Consider the following 15715-nt stretch of genomic DNA (forward strand, 5'->3'; position numbering starts at 1 on the left):
GAAGTAATTAAATCATAGTGTGTGATGATCTGGTATGAATGGAGCAAGTACAGCAATATTGATGGGATTTCTAAATCCTGTTTAAACCTCCTGGCCTCTTTGTTAGGACCACATACTTTGTTAGCACTGGGTGTAGGTTGTAGACATGATGTCTGTTAATCCTCTTCTAGTCTTTTTTTGTATTTTCTTTATGCATTTCCTCCCCTTGTTCTCCCATTTTAGCGAGTCCAATTACCCGATTGCATCATGCTTCCTCTCCACCAATGCAGATCCCCGCTCTGATTGAGGAGAACGTGGGCAGCAGCCGTATGCATCTTGCCACCTACACTTTGACGAGTGCAATGCCGATCAGCACTGTGTACGGAGAGACACACCCTGACAGCGCTCTTTTCCCATCTCTGTGCAGGCCCCATCAATCAGCCAGCAGAGGTCATAATTGCATTAGTTATGAGCTCTTCAAGTCTTTTATCAGTGGACATAGGGCTGGGTGGTATGATGGTACATTCAGTATACCATCTTTGATTCCTCATACCGTATGAATTTTTCAAATACCGCCATACTGTAGCACAGTTCATACAACAGCTGTAGGCTTCAGTAGGCAGCAAATCATACTGTATAATATTCCTCTATACACAGTTGAGAAAGAAGCTTTCAGAGCATTAATTAAAACAGTGGATTCCAGGTATGTCTTACGGGGTGAAAATACTTCAGGTCAGTTGCTAAACCAATGTTATAAGTGAACTTGAAGCTGAGATATATGAAGTCGTCCACTTTTCTACAACAGACCTGTGGTAAAGTTGTACAGTGGAGTTTGCAAACGTCGTTTTATTTGTTAAAGGGATAGCTAAGGGTAATTGTACAATACTTATATAATAAATAAACAATAAAAACTGTGTTTATTGCAACAGTTTTACACGTCCATAATATATTGTGTCATTTTGTGGGGCCAAGCAAAGCTTATAGTACTTAAAACCTTTATTATATACATGGTAATTTTAATACTTTTGTATATTCTATGTACTTATGAAAGTAGAATAAGCCACAGTAATACAAAAACATACCATAATATACCGTTAAAGAATCAGAATCTTAAAAAGTACCGTTATACAAATTTTTGATCATACCGCACAGCCCTAAGTGGATGCTATATTTTGGTTACAGTGCTTTTCTTCTCCCAGCATTGATACTGAGGTGTTTAAAATCCCAACAACACTGCTGCACCTGATACATTCATACAAGAACACACACAGCCATGTTATTACCACATTAGTGTCATTACGGTGCTGAGAATAATCAGAAGGGGTTCCTTTCAGTTGATAAATGGGGTTTATAAATGGGGAGTAGATAAAGCGTACAGATGTCCAGTAATTGTATACCTACAAAATGTATTTATTTGTATGGTAGGTGTAGCTTCTAAAATAATGAATGTGTGTACCAGATAAATGTACATAATTAAGTGCACTCTGAGTGTACACGTAGACGAATTAAAGTGAAAATGTAAGTGAGTACGTTAGACGCTGGATAGGTAAATGAAAGTGAACGTTTACGTAAGTGTGGACAGAACTGGATTAAGCCGGTTTAAAATCCAGTTCCTTGCTTTAGCGACCTCCGCCTGATGACTGAAGAGCCGTTGTACCGCCAGTTCGCTGTTGAGTATCGCTCCGCAGGGTCAGTCAGACTTTTTGAACGCAGTATTTTACCAGGTTTTTGCTGTCGCTTTACACTTTAGACTATTGTTTCGCGTTTTATTTATTGTCCGATGCCGGACTTGAATCTTCTTTATCTTTTAGCTACGAGTTTGTTGTAGGAGCTTGACATGAGGATCTATTTGTTCAAGGCGATGACAGGCAGTGCTGCGGTCAGTGTTAAACATGGCCACCATGACGGAGTAAACGCTACAACTTTATTATTCTGTTTTTGATAAAGGAGAAAAACTTGTTTTTCTCTCTCAGTTTGGCGAGGAATGTTTTATTTCCAGAAATTAAACGGAACACGAAATACCCGTGAATGCTTTGTGGAAAGTTTGGTTTGGGATTAGGTGCTGAATTAAGTTGGCTGGAAGCTGGAAAGGAAAGAAAAAGAATTGCATCTATTCCGTAAGCACAACATTTTCTTTTTCGCTTGGTTCTGCGCTTTAAATGTGTGTTTAGCTCACAAATGCTCTTTATTATTAACGTGCGAGCAGTGTTTTTGTTTATACCAAGATATATTGCTGTTTATGGGCATTTCTTGGCGAATAAACAGGTTATTGCGTTGTTTGTTCAGCGTCAGGAAAGTGATAGTTGTCTGAAGTAGCAACTGAAACTCACTGCATGTTCCATGTCCAACAATGTTTTCACTGTTTTTATACATTAAATATCAACATTTGCACGAAACCGACACATTATAGACTGTAGATCAAAGTTCAACACCGTACAGATGAACACAACGTTGTATGTAACTAAAACTAGACGTGTGTGCAGGCCTGTAGATGATGATTATTATTATTATTATCTGAAAATAAAAATACTACACCTTATCATTTTATATACATGTTTATGTATTAATGCTGATCTGATCTGAATAATATTAATGTAAACATATTGTACAATGATATTAGCAGTTACAGTAGAGCAAACCCCTAAACTGTTGAGCAGAATGCTTTAAATAGGAAATATTGCTTTCCTTGCTTTAAATAGGAGAAATATTCTCTGTGTAATGAGAGATGATTTTGCTCATAAATTGTTAAATCTTCATTCTTATGTCTAGAACATCTCAATATCAACACCTATACACATACTAGTCAAATGAATACATGAAACTGTAAACATGACATGACAAAGTTTCTAATTTAATCTAGACATAAACATTGGGACCTAAAACTATGACAATCTGAACAGACTGTTTAGTAATTTAGCAGAAAATAGGGTTAGAGTTTATGCACCAGGTATTAATTCGTTTGCAATAATTATTCTTATAAATGATTGGCTCTTAAATGTTGTTCAACAGGTCTCAATATTTTGTAATGCTTTTTATAATTTATTCAGCTCTCTGCTGTTCAGATATATTTAATACCACAGGGAGAAATACTGTATGATGTCCAAACCTTCTATACATGTATATCTGACGTTTTCACAACCTATAAATTGTTTAATATTAAACCCATAAACTGTTGAGAAGGCTTTCTAATTAAGTAGTTATCAGATGTTGATGTATTGTGATATTTCTCTCATATTTCATACAGCTCACTGCTGTACAGACATATTTCATGCAAAGGGGAAATACTGTATACTCAATATTACTAAGCTGTAATTTTAGTAGACATTTAGATAATCTTGATATGAATGTTGGAACCTAGAAATTACAGCAATCTCAATAGTAGACTGGCGTTTAATAGGATGAAAAGTTTCTGTGCTTGACGTGTATTCATCTGTACTGGGCGAGGTTTTTGATTGGCTGTAAAATGTTGATTGTGATGTTTAACAGGTCACAAGTTATTGTAATATTTCTCATGATTCATTCAGCTCTCTGCTGTTCAGATACATTTCATACTCTGTAAATAAATGCAACAAAACGATATAGATTCAATTGTAAACATGTTATTTTAATACATATGCATTGATCAGCCATAACATTAAAACCACCTCCTTGTTTCTACACTCACTGTCCATTTTATCATCTCCACTTACCATATAGAAGCACTTTGTAGTTCTACAATTACTGACTGTAGTCCATCTATTTCTCTACATACCTTTTAACCTGCTTTCACCCTGTTCTTAGCACTGTAGTGACACTGACATGGTGGTGGTGTGTTAATGTGTGTTGTTCTGGTATGAGTGGATCAGACACGGCAGTGCTGCTGGAGTTTTCAAATATCGTGTCCACTCACTGTCCACTCTATTAGACACTCCTACCTAGTCGGTCCACCTTGTAGATGTAAAGTCAGAGACGATCGCTCATCTATTGCTGCTGTTTGAGTTGGTCATCTTCTAGACCTTCATCAGTGGTCATAGGACGCTGCCCACGGGGCGCTGTTGGCTGGATATATTGTTTGGTGGACTATTCTCAGACAGTGAGGTGTTTAAAAACTCCATCAGCATTGCTGTGTCTTATCCACTCATACCAGTACAACACACAGAGAAACAGATGGACTACAGTCAGTAATTGTAGAACTACAAAGTGCTTCTATATGGTAAGTGGAGCTGATAAAATAAACAATGTGTGTAGAAACAAGGAGGTGGTTTTAATGTTATGGCTGATCGGTGTATAAACCTACTGTAAATGTTGGACATTTTCACAATCCATAAATGATAACAAGCCCATAAACTGATGAGTAGACTTGTTAAATAGAATAAAAAGTTTCTATTCTAGGTTATTATTTATATGTAAAATAGGTAATTATTATTGATTAGCTTTTGTTTAATAATTCCAGAGTCTTAACAAGTTCTTAAATGTTGACGTACTTTGCAATAATACAAACAGCTCTCTGTTGAACCAATGTTGTGCAAAAGGGGCAAACACTAAATAGAAAAATACATAAAACTGTGTAGATTGTGATGGTAATTTTAATACATAAATAAATAAATTACCTTTAATGTTTTCACAACCCATCAACTCTTGAGTAGAATTATTTTTAGTCTTGTGTAATGAGAGATTGTGTGTATTGATCTGCTGTTAAGTGTTAATTCGCATGTCTGAGAGACGTCCCTATATTACGACTGGTCTCACAGCACAAAACAACCCATTAGAACTTTATACATGAAAGGACAATTTTATAATAAATGTGTAGATCTTCTGTACAGTTAGATCTTCTGTACATGGGCATTTGTTTTTTGTTTGTTTTTCTTACAATCATAAATTATAAGACATACACAAATATATTTGAGTCCACTGATTTATAAATTATGAGAGGTGATTTTTTTTCTACTGTTAAATGTTTGTTCTGATGTCCAAGAGCTTTCATTATAGCAATATTTTTTCATATATCCTACGACTTTCTGCTGTACAGACACTTTTTGTGCTGACTACTTACAGTAGTATTTTAATACTTAATAATAATAAAACAACACTGGGATACTTTTCACTGCCTACAAATTGAGCCCTTTAATTAAGGCTTAGTTTGTGCATGAGTCCTTTAACTATATGTTATATGTATGTTAATTGGTCTGCCAGGTCTTTCCTTATTTTATGCAGCTTAAAATTTGTATTACATCTACACCTGCTGCACATGAATGAAGATTGATTTTATGTCACGAAATTTTGTATACATTAAAAAAAAAAAACATAAACATTTAGGCAGACTGCTGTCAAATAGGATAAATACATTTTGCACCAGTTATTTATTCATGCGTAATAAAAGAGCTGATTTTGACTACTAAGTACCTCAGTGTCTCATAACTGAAGAGTTTTATTTGATTGTAATAGTAAATAGTAGTTTTAGTATAGTAGAAGAAAAATAGTTTGATATTTCATCTAGATATTTGTATTATTATTAATTTTATGTACTTTCGAGTGCTATCAGCGGTTCAGTTGTCTACACAGACACGATTGAGTTTGTTTTAAAACAGTCTGCTCTTCTACAATTCATATATCGACAAATGCATTATAGATTTGCAGATAAGTTAGTCAAGTAACCCCTAATTGGGGCTTGATTCCAGAAAACATCTGATAGACTTGTTAAACCATTATATTTGCCTAAATTCTTGCTTGACTGATATATAGGTTACAGTTTAATTTACTACATTTTTACAAATGTGCAATTGTTGCAATAGTTCATGCTTTTTCTTAGAGTAGAAATTCAGAAAAGCTTTTCAACAGACTATTGATCACATATATAAGGATGTAGGAGCTGTGAATATAAACTTTAAGTCTGACCTTGCACAAAGTTTGTGGTTGTAATTTCGCTGCAGTCAGTTGTTGATAAATAGAATTAAACAGTTTAGGTCAGGCTAACCAAAGCATGTGCTGGGTTTTTGGCCGGCAAATGTGTTCACTTTTACAAAATGGGTATAAACACGTCCGGTGTCTTTAAAATCAGAAAGTGAAAAAAAAAAGTCCGCAGTTTTGTAATTTCGCATTTAAAAGATTTTACTGAATCCATAAATAAACTGAACTCCTGATCTGTTTATAACATGCTATAATTCATGAGCACGGGAAGCCTGATTCATGTTCAGGGAGATTTTGTTTCTGGGGGTGATGTGTACAGCCCATGTCTTGATTTGGTAAAGGCTGACTGCCAGCGTTGTCCCAATACACACTGGTGTAAACTGTTGATGCTGGGCTGGTAGTATTTGTACTAACTAAACTGGTGAATTTACTTCTCTAATTGTTAGTCAGTCCCCTGCCCTTCTAATTTACTTCTATGATGTAATGGTGAACGACTCAATTCAGCCTGCTTTGTAAACCTGAACAATGTGGTTCAATGGCAGCATTTACTGATTTAGTACATAGTCTGTTACTACACATTCTTACTGAGATTGCACACAGGTTAGGTGATTGTTATTATATTTTAGGAGATATTTACTGTAAAAAAGAGCCATTAAAACAAATGTCACTGTGTGACCAAATATTAACCTTAATTATATAATCCTTACTGCCATGACAGTCTTGGGATTTCAATGACTTCTGCAGTTGTTATCTTTCTGAGGTTGCATTCACATACACCGATCAGCCATAACATTAAAACCACCTCCACTTACCATATAGAAGCACTTTGTAGTTCTACAATTACTGACTGTAATCAATCTGTTTTTCTGCATGCTTTGTTAGCCTGCTTTCATGCTGTTCTTCAATGGTCAGAACCCCCACAGGACCACCACAGAGCAGGTATTATTTAGGTACTGGATGATTCTCAGCACTGCAGTGACACTGACATGGTGGTGGTGTGTTAGTGTGTGTTGTGCTGGTATGAGATCAGACACAGCAGCACTGGTGGAGTTTTTAAAAACCGTGTCCACTCACTGTCCACTCTATTAGACACTCCTACCTAGTTGGTCCACCTTGTAGATGTAAAGTCAGCGACGATCGCTCATCTATTGCTGCTGTTTGAGTTGGTCATCTTCTAGACCTTCATCAGTGGTCACAGGATTCTGCCCACGGGGCACTGTTGGCTGGATATATTTTTGGTTGGTGGACTATTTTCAGTCCAGCAGTGACAGTGAGGTGTTTAAAAACTCCAGCAGCGCTGCTGTGTCTTACCCACTCATACCAGCACAACACACACTAACACACCACCACCATGTCAGTGTCACTGCAGTGCTGAGAATGATCCACCATCAAATAATACCTGCTCTGTAGTGGTCCTGGGAGAATCCTGACCATTAAAGAACAGCATGAAAGGGGGCTAACAAAGCATGCAGAGAAACAGATGGACTACAGTCAGTAATTGTAGAACTACAAAGTGCTTCTATATAGTAAGTGGAGCTGATAAAATGGACAATGTGTGTAGAAACCAGGAGGTGGTTTTAATGTTATGGCTGATCTATGTATTTTGGCTGTGCTATTGTTTCCTATGGAATGAGGGGGGTGCCGCTTACCTTGGGGCTGCACTATTGTGTATGCACATGTACCGCTTGATGCAAGTTGTTTGCTGTTTGCTGATGCACTAAAAATTATATCTGAGTTTTGACCCAGTTTGCCACTGACCTTTTTAAAGCACCACCAATTAGACAAATTTATTTGATTGTCAGAAACCAAGCACAGACATGCCTGAGAGAAACTGATTTTGGGGAAAAATCAGTGATCTGTAAAATGATCAGACTCGGTTTGTATTTTAGATAGCAATACCCTGTTCCCTAATCCTGGAATTGCTTGTTTAAGCTTTCTAGGTCTTTATAAAATATTTTTATTGATGCGATAATGTTTAATGAACCGGTTTCCTTGTTTTTGTTGTCCCATGTCTTCAATTTATGCTGCCAGAACTAAAATACATTGCATACAAAACTGCATGTGAATAAACTGTCAGCACTGTTAGTCAATACTGTGAATTGTTTTCAAGCTGGCTGTTCAGTGGCACAGCCAGCAAAAGTCATTTAGCTGCATATTGTGTGATAGGTGTAAACGTCTTGACGTAGTAAGCACCATTATGCTCCCAACAAAATGGTTATGTGATAGTCGATTATTAATTTGGTGGTGTTTATCTTTTTTGCATGGCCTCTAATTCATCCTTATGATTAACCATTGTTGTTGTCTCCTCGGTGCCCATATGAACAGAGATCGATTGACATGTCCATCATGGATAAGAAGCTGCTGGAAAAAAATGTTTACTCCATACCAGAAAATTCAAAAACCAGTTGGTTAAACCAATTTTGCCAAGTGATCAAATATCTAACCAAAGTTGTTTCTCAAAGTAGTTAATTGAGATAAAAAGGTACTCTTGCCCACATTTCCTTCTCATCAACTGCTTTATCCTGGTCAGAGCAGCAGTGGTCCGGTTTCACTGGGAAACACTAGATGCAAGGAAGAAATACTCACAGTACACCAATCCATCACAGGTCTTCAGCCATCACCCCTCAGAAATAGCCAATTATGACTGTCTAGATGCCTGGCTGGCCAATAGCATAGCTGAAATTCAACCTGGGCTAGCGTAATAGACTTAAGCGCCTAGTAAGGTGCATGTAATTAACCTTGGGTGTACGAATATTCTCCCATGCCCTATATGTAGAAAACCATATGAAATAAATCTAGAAATGTGAAAATTTGTTGGTTTAAATAAAGAAGCATGTTGTATCATTTGCATCATTCAATTGCCTAAAATTATTAAAATCTCAAGACTGACCAGACATACACGTTACTGTCTTTACCAACCCAATAAGGTCAAAAGAAAGCGGTTGGGAAATGTTTTAGCTGAAGAGCCAGCCAGTGTTCCTTCTGCAGTCAGTAATGAGTCCAGCACAGAAACTGAAGATGATGGTAAGAAGCTAATCATGAGAATGAGTTGGCAGAGACTTTAAAGTTGATGTCTCTTTATAGTTTTAAAGAGGGCTCGTAAAGGATTGTGAGCAGAAGAAAATTGGCTCGTACTTACACTGTCAATACACAGCAGTCTCATCAGAGAGTGATTTAGCAAAAAATGAGCAAAGGGCAAGTATTTAACTCAGAGTTTTTACTGTCATTGTCCAGTGTGGAGAACAGGTACAAAGTTCTTTTTTTTAAGTTAGTTTACACTAATAAAGGTAAAATAATTTCTGTTTTAAAGCAAAAGAGCATTCTGTAGAACACTTTGTGGGCTTGGCATAATAGTGCTCATAAAATAGCTTGCAACTCGCGACCAATTTCTTTTTTGTTTTTCATTTTTTTTCTATTGTGCTATGTGATCAAATATCCAAATATTTAACTTTGCCAAAAGTAGCTGAGGTGAAATAAGCTAGGGTATTAGATTTTGTTTACATCAACCATGGAATCCTAGTCAGAGTTGCTGTGCATCTGGTTTCACTGGGAAACACTGGGCGTGAGGCAGAAGTACCTTACCATAAACGAAACAATGTTGCTCCAGGAATATAAAGAATTTGAGGGGGACAGAACCAAGAGTAGCATTGGCCAGTACATGGTACTGAATAAATGGTAAGTTAGGTAAGTGTAGGGTTTAGATAGCAGCAGAGATAGTATAGAGTAAGGTGCAAAAATGCAATATTGTGCAAAGATGTACGTATATGTGCATGCAAGTTTGAGTGTTAGTACGTGTGTGAGCTTGTGTATGTGTATGAGTGTATATATACATATAATAGTATATACAGTGTATCACAAAAGTGAGTACACCCCTCACATTTCTGCAAATATTTTATTATATCTTTTCATGGGACAACACTATAGACATGAAACTTGGATATAACTTAGAGTAGTCAGTGTACAACTTGTATAGCAGTGTAGATTTACTGTCTTCTGAAAATAACTCAACACACAGCCATTAATGTATAAATGGCTGGCAACATAAGTGAGTACACCCCACAGTGAACATGTCCAAATTGTGCCCAAAGTGTCAATATTTTGTGTGACCACCATTATTAGCACTGCCTTAACCCTCCTGGGCATGGAATTCACCAGAGCTGCACAGGTTGCTACTGGAATCCTCTTCCACTCCTCCATGATGACATCACGGAGCTGGTGGATGTTAGACACCTTGAACTCCTCCACCTTCCACTTGAGGATGCGCCACAGGTACTCAATTGAGTTTAGTCCATCACCTTTACCTTCAGCTTCCTCAGCAAGGCAGTTGTCATCTTGGAGGTTGTGTTTGGGGTCGTTATCCTGTTGGAAAACTGCCATGAGGCCCAGTTTTCGAAGGCAGGGGATCATGCTCTGTTTCAGAATGTCACAGTACATGTTGGAATTCATGTTTCCCTCAATGAACTGCAGCTCCCCAGTGCCAGCAACACTCATGCAGCCCAAGACCATGATGCTACCACCACCATGCTTGACTGTAGGCAAGATACAGTTGTCTTGGTACTTCTCACCAGGGCGCCGCCACACATGCTGGACACCATCTGAGCCAAACAAGTTTATCTTGGTCTCGTCAGACCACAGGGCATTCCAGTAATCCATGTTCTTGGACTGCTTGTCTTCAGCAAACTGTTGGCTGCCTTTCTTGTGCGTCAGCTTCCTTCTGGGATGACGACCATGCAGACCGAGTTGATGCAGTGTGCGGCGTATGGTCTGAGCACTGACAGACTGACCTCCCACGTCTTCAACCTCTGCAGCAATGCTGGCAGCACTCATGTGTCTATTTTTTAAAGCCAACCTCTGGATATGACGCCGAACACGTGGACTCAACTTCTTTGGTCGACCCTGGCGAAGCCTGTTCCGAGTGGAACCTGTCCTGGAAAACCGCTGTATGACCTTGGCCACCATGCTGTAGCTCAGTTTCAGGGTGTTAGCAATCTTCTTATAGCCCAGGCCATCTTTGTGGAGAGCAACAATTCTATTTCTCACATCCTTAGAGAGTTCTTTGCCATGAGGTGCCATGTTGAATATCCAGTGGCCAGTATGAGAGAATTGTACCCAAAACACCAAATTTAACAGCCCTGCTCCCCATTTACACCTGGGACCTTGACACATGACACCAGGGAGGGACAACGACACATTTGGGCACAATTTGGACATGTTCACTGTGGGGTGTACTCACTTATGTTGCCAGCTATTTAGACATTAATGGTTGTGTGTTGAGTTATTTTCAGAAGACAGTAAATCTACACTGCTATACAAGCTGTACACTGACTACTCTAAATTATATCCAAGGTTCATGTCTATAGTGTTGTCCCATGAAAAGATATAATGAAATATTTGCAGAAATGTGAGGGGTGTACTCACTTTTGTGATACACTGTATGTGTAAGTGTAATTGTGTGTCAGAATCTAAGTGTGTATGTGGGTATATGCATGCATCTAAATTTGTGAGTGTGTGTACCAATGTGCATGTGTAAGTGTGTATGAGTGTATACATGTGTAAGTGTAATTGTATGTCTGTGCGTGCAGGTGTGCGTGCAAGCGTGCATGTGTGTTTGTTCATCAGTTCAGACTTGAGTTAAGGAGTTTGATGGCTTATGGAATGAAGCTGTTGCACGGTCTCGCTGTGAGGATTCGAATGCTGCAGTATCTTTTCCCAGACGGCAGGAAAGTGAAAAGTCCATGTGATGGGTGTAATGGATCCTCCACAATGCTAAGGACTTTGCAGATGCAGCGTTTGTGTGTCCAAAAGGGTTGGAACAGAGATGCCGATGATCTTTTCAGCTGTCCTCACTACTTGCTCGAGAGTTTTGCGGTTGGATACAGTGCAATTCCCAAACCAGACAGTGATTCAGCTACTCAGGATGCTCTCGATGGTTCCTCTATGGAATGTGGTGAGGATGGGAGGTGGCAGATTAGCTTTCCTCAGCCTTCTTAGAAAGTAGAGATGCTGTTGAGCTTTCTTATTTGTGGAGCGTGTGTTGACTGACCAGGTGAGGTTCTCTGCCAGGTGAAGACCAAAGAATTTAGTGCTCTCGACGATCTCCATGGAGCAGACGCCAATGTTCAGTGGAGAGTGGTACCAACTTTGTCTTTTTGGGGTCCATTTTATCCTTCTTTGTCCCCTGTGGGGACCCAAGGAAAAATATGTCCTCAGCCCACTCATACTGTTCGTAAGAATAAAACAAACAAGGCATTTTTTGCTGTGTGGTGCAATCAAGGTCTGTGGTGGATAGGGTGGCCAGCCGTCCGGCTTTAGGTCGGACAGTCCGGTGTTTCAGCTGCCAGTCCCTCGCCCATGCAACGCTAGGACGGACACTTAAAAATCCTCCTTTTGGAGTGAACTGGTTAAATTTTTTATCAGTATTATCTGTCATTGGCTCAGGTACATGTCAAAACAAATGCTTTGTATTTCATTGGTTTAACAGCCTCATTTGACTGCTTATAGTGCTACCTATCGTGGGCGGCCCTTTAAATGCTAGTCTGTGATTGGGTGGTTGATTTTGCCCACTCTCTCTGTTCTGCATACACCTCTACCAGTTAGTCAATTAGTCAGCTCTCATGCTCAGGAACACTGTGAAAATGCCAAGTATATCAAAAGTAGACACAACATTTGGTGAGTAAAACAGTCATTTGTTATACAGTAGAATTCTTGCTTAAATTGGTCAAAAACTCTGTTATATGGGTTATGGTTTCATTCTGTGTTGCAGTATCATGTCCCCCTGTTCCTGGTATGATGTCCTACTTTTGGGGGTGTAATGTCCTCCTTTTTGTGACTATGAATGTGGCCACCCTAGTGGTGGAAGGGATCCTAGTGCTTAAGAGGAATGCTGACTGCAGTCGCCAAGCCCCCAACACAACACTCTGGTCCCAACTTTGCATAGAGGTTGGAGAGGCTTGCTTCAATCAGTCGGCTGGTGAGGACACGCCCTAGGTTATATCTCTTATGAGATCCCTAGTAAGCGCTGGCTTAGGGTCAGTCGAGCAACAGTAACATCAGGTGTTTCGAGTATATAACCCTGGTTTTCTGGTACACAACTGCTGGTATTCTACAGCTCTGTTCACCCCCTAGTTGAATTCTTAGTTGGGTGACTATACATAAATACCAGACAAAATCTAAAAAGAAGAATAATAGACCCTGTGAACGACTCAAAACCACCTGTCAGAGCTATCCCTTTCAGTTTAATCAAGTATTAGCCCAATTTTATCCTAATAGAATCTACACAAGCTGGAATGCTCCTGCCCCAACTACCCCTGTTTGCAATCCAAAAAGGCTGCATGGGTATTGCAGGCACTGTTATGGATGCCAAAAAGTTAAGATTGGGGCAGATCCTGGCGGAATGTCAAAAAGTGCAAGCAGATAATTTATTGAGCAGCAAGACATTCGTCTGTGTTAGTGCTAAGACCTTCCCTCGCTCTTTGCTCAGTAGTGGCAAGGGAGAAGGAAAATACCAAGGGGCTAACCCCCAAATGATGTTACCCATACCTGATGCATTGTAATCAAGAGACAGGACAAGCTAATTACAACTAACACTATTATCACTTTCAACAAGGCTGCCGCTCCAGCAAAGCTGGTAATTGGATTTCAATGGGTGGACATGGATCTATATATCAACCCAATTCAATCAGACAAATATATGCCACTGGGAATTTTCCAGAGAGGTTGAGAGAAGTGACAGTTATCCCAATTTCCAAACTGGGGAAAGGCCAGAGCGACACATGCAATTATAGGCCTGTGGCCCTGACTAGCTGTCTGTACAAAACGATGGAGAGAATGGTCAACAACCGGCTGTCTATAGCAATTGGAGCATGACCACATCATATATGAACACCAGAGTGCCTTTTATGAGGGGGCAAGCATGCTAGATAATCTGGTCAGGGTAGAATCTTTCCTTTGTGATGCTTTTTTTTTTAAATTATAGTATAATATATATATATATATATATATATATATATATATATATATATATATATATATATATATATATATATATATATATATATATATATATATATATTTTTTTTTTTTTTTTTTTTTTTTTTTATTTTATTTTATTTTTTTTTCCCACTTTACCCCCCAATTTTCTCCCCTAATCTAGTCGTGTCCAATTACCCTGATTGCGTCCTCTATACTGATTCGACCCTTCACCGCTGACTAAGGACACCTCCCAACTGACATGCGCCCCCTCCGGCACGTACAGTCATTACAGACTGCATTTTTCACCTGCACGAGTCGAGTTCATACACCGACGGGCACTGTGTACGGAGGGCCACACCCCCATCAGCATTATTCCTCAGCCCTGTGCAGGCGCCATCAGTCAGCCAGCAGGGGCCGCAGTTGCACCAGTTATGATGACCTATGATCCGACTTTTTACCCTCTAACCCTGAACAACAGCCAATTGTTGTTCATGCAGCCACCCAGCCCAGTCGGAAGGCAGAGCTGAGATTCGATACGATGTATTCGAAACCCCAACTCTGGTGCGCTAGCGTACTTTACCGCTGCGCCACCTGAGCGACAATAATAGTATGTTTTGACATGGAGAAGACATAAGGCACAACATACTGGACCAGAGTGCCTTTAAAGGCACCTTTCTGATTTTTATAGTTGTGAATGGAGAGTTTATTTTCCAGAGAGATGGAAAAGTCACTCTATCGGTCATCCTCTTCAACCTCAAGATGAATAGGTTGACCAGGGAGATCCCACAAGACACTGTGTATACCCTCTTTTGATCTTTGTATTGCCCATGGAGGGGGGGTAATTCATGTCATAGAGTGCTTACTCCAGTTGAGTATTAATGAAGTTCACCTCTGGGTGTGGAAAAACAGCATGGCTCTCTGGTACTAAAACCTTAGGCATGCATTTTTGCCAAAGGCAAACACTTCACCTCAGGCCGGCTCTCTTTCTGAACGGCACCCCCATAAAAATCATGGAGACAACCAAACTTCTAAATTTTACACTGGATAGCAAACTCTCGTTTTCCCACACATTAAATTACTGAAAAAAATCTCCAGAAACTGGATGTGATAAAGGTTCTGGCCAGCACAAATTAGGTTATGGAATTTATCCCCCTTATACGCATTGATCTATCCACTTCAATTTAGACTATGGATGTGTGGTATATAGGGGCCCAGGAAGCCATATCTAAAATGCCTAGACACTATCCACCCTCAAAGCATCGTACTGACACTGGGCACTTTCCGCACCTCCCCCATACAAACCATAAATGTGGTGGCCCATTAGCCCTTTCTGGAATACAGACGCCTGAAGCTTGCCATACAGTATGCTGTTAGACTCAGAGGCAACCCCCTTACTTTAGCTCACAATGCCACCTTTTTACCCTCATACTCTTTGTTATACAATACCAAAGCACATAATATACAACTCCTTTGATTAAAGACATCATCTGAAGGCACTGGATTGAGACCTATTCACTATTTTTCAACCACACACAAACACTCTTTTCCCTTGGAACCTCACTAAACCCGAACATCATTTTGGACATTGTTAAGCTCCGGAAAACTAACACTGTGAACTGAACGGTGCTATTTAAATTAAACGTAAAAATTTTCTGTCATTTAACCTTGGTCTCAGTCACCTGTTTATTATCACCACCTCTACACTGAACCTAGGTCTGGTCCTTAGTAGAGTAACGGCATCTAGAATCATACCCGTTACACTAACCCAAATGAGTATCTGAAGGAGTTACTTGTCAGCTCGATCTACACGGCACAAGCACAAACCCTACATAAGTGTCCGTACATACAAGAACTCTATCACTTCATCATCCTGTACTAT

The 15715-nt window shown here is 39.4% G+C and overlaps 1 protein-coding gene across 7 annotated transcripts in view; it reads left to right on the plus strand.

Annotated features, from left to right (window-relative positions):
- The first annotated feature begins 1884 nt into the window (after positions 1–1884).
- kmt2ca (lysine (K)-specific methyltransferase 2Ca) overlaps positions 1885–15715 on the plus strand; it is a 249644-nt gene continuing 235813 nt past the window's right edge. For all 7 annotated transcript variants that reach the window (XM_062991111.1, XM_062991113.1, XM_062991116.1 and 4 more), the window contains exon 1: positions 1885–2096. In XM_062991111.1, coding sequence (XP_062847181.1) covers positions 2008–2096 — 89 coding nt within the window. In that variant the 5' untranslated portion in view covers positions 1885–2007. The remainder of the gene's footprint in view (positions 2097–15715) is intronic.

Source organism: Trichomycterus rosablanca, chromosome 3 (genome assembly GCF_030014385.1).
Source record: "Trichomycterus rosablanca isolate fTriRos1 chromosome 3, fTriRos1.hap1, whole genome shotgun sequence".
Lineage (NCBI taxonomy): Eukaryota > Metazoa > Chordata > Actinopteri > Siluriformes > Trichomycteridae > Trichomycterus > Trichomycterus rosablanca.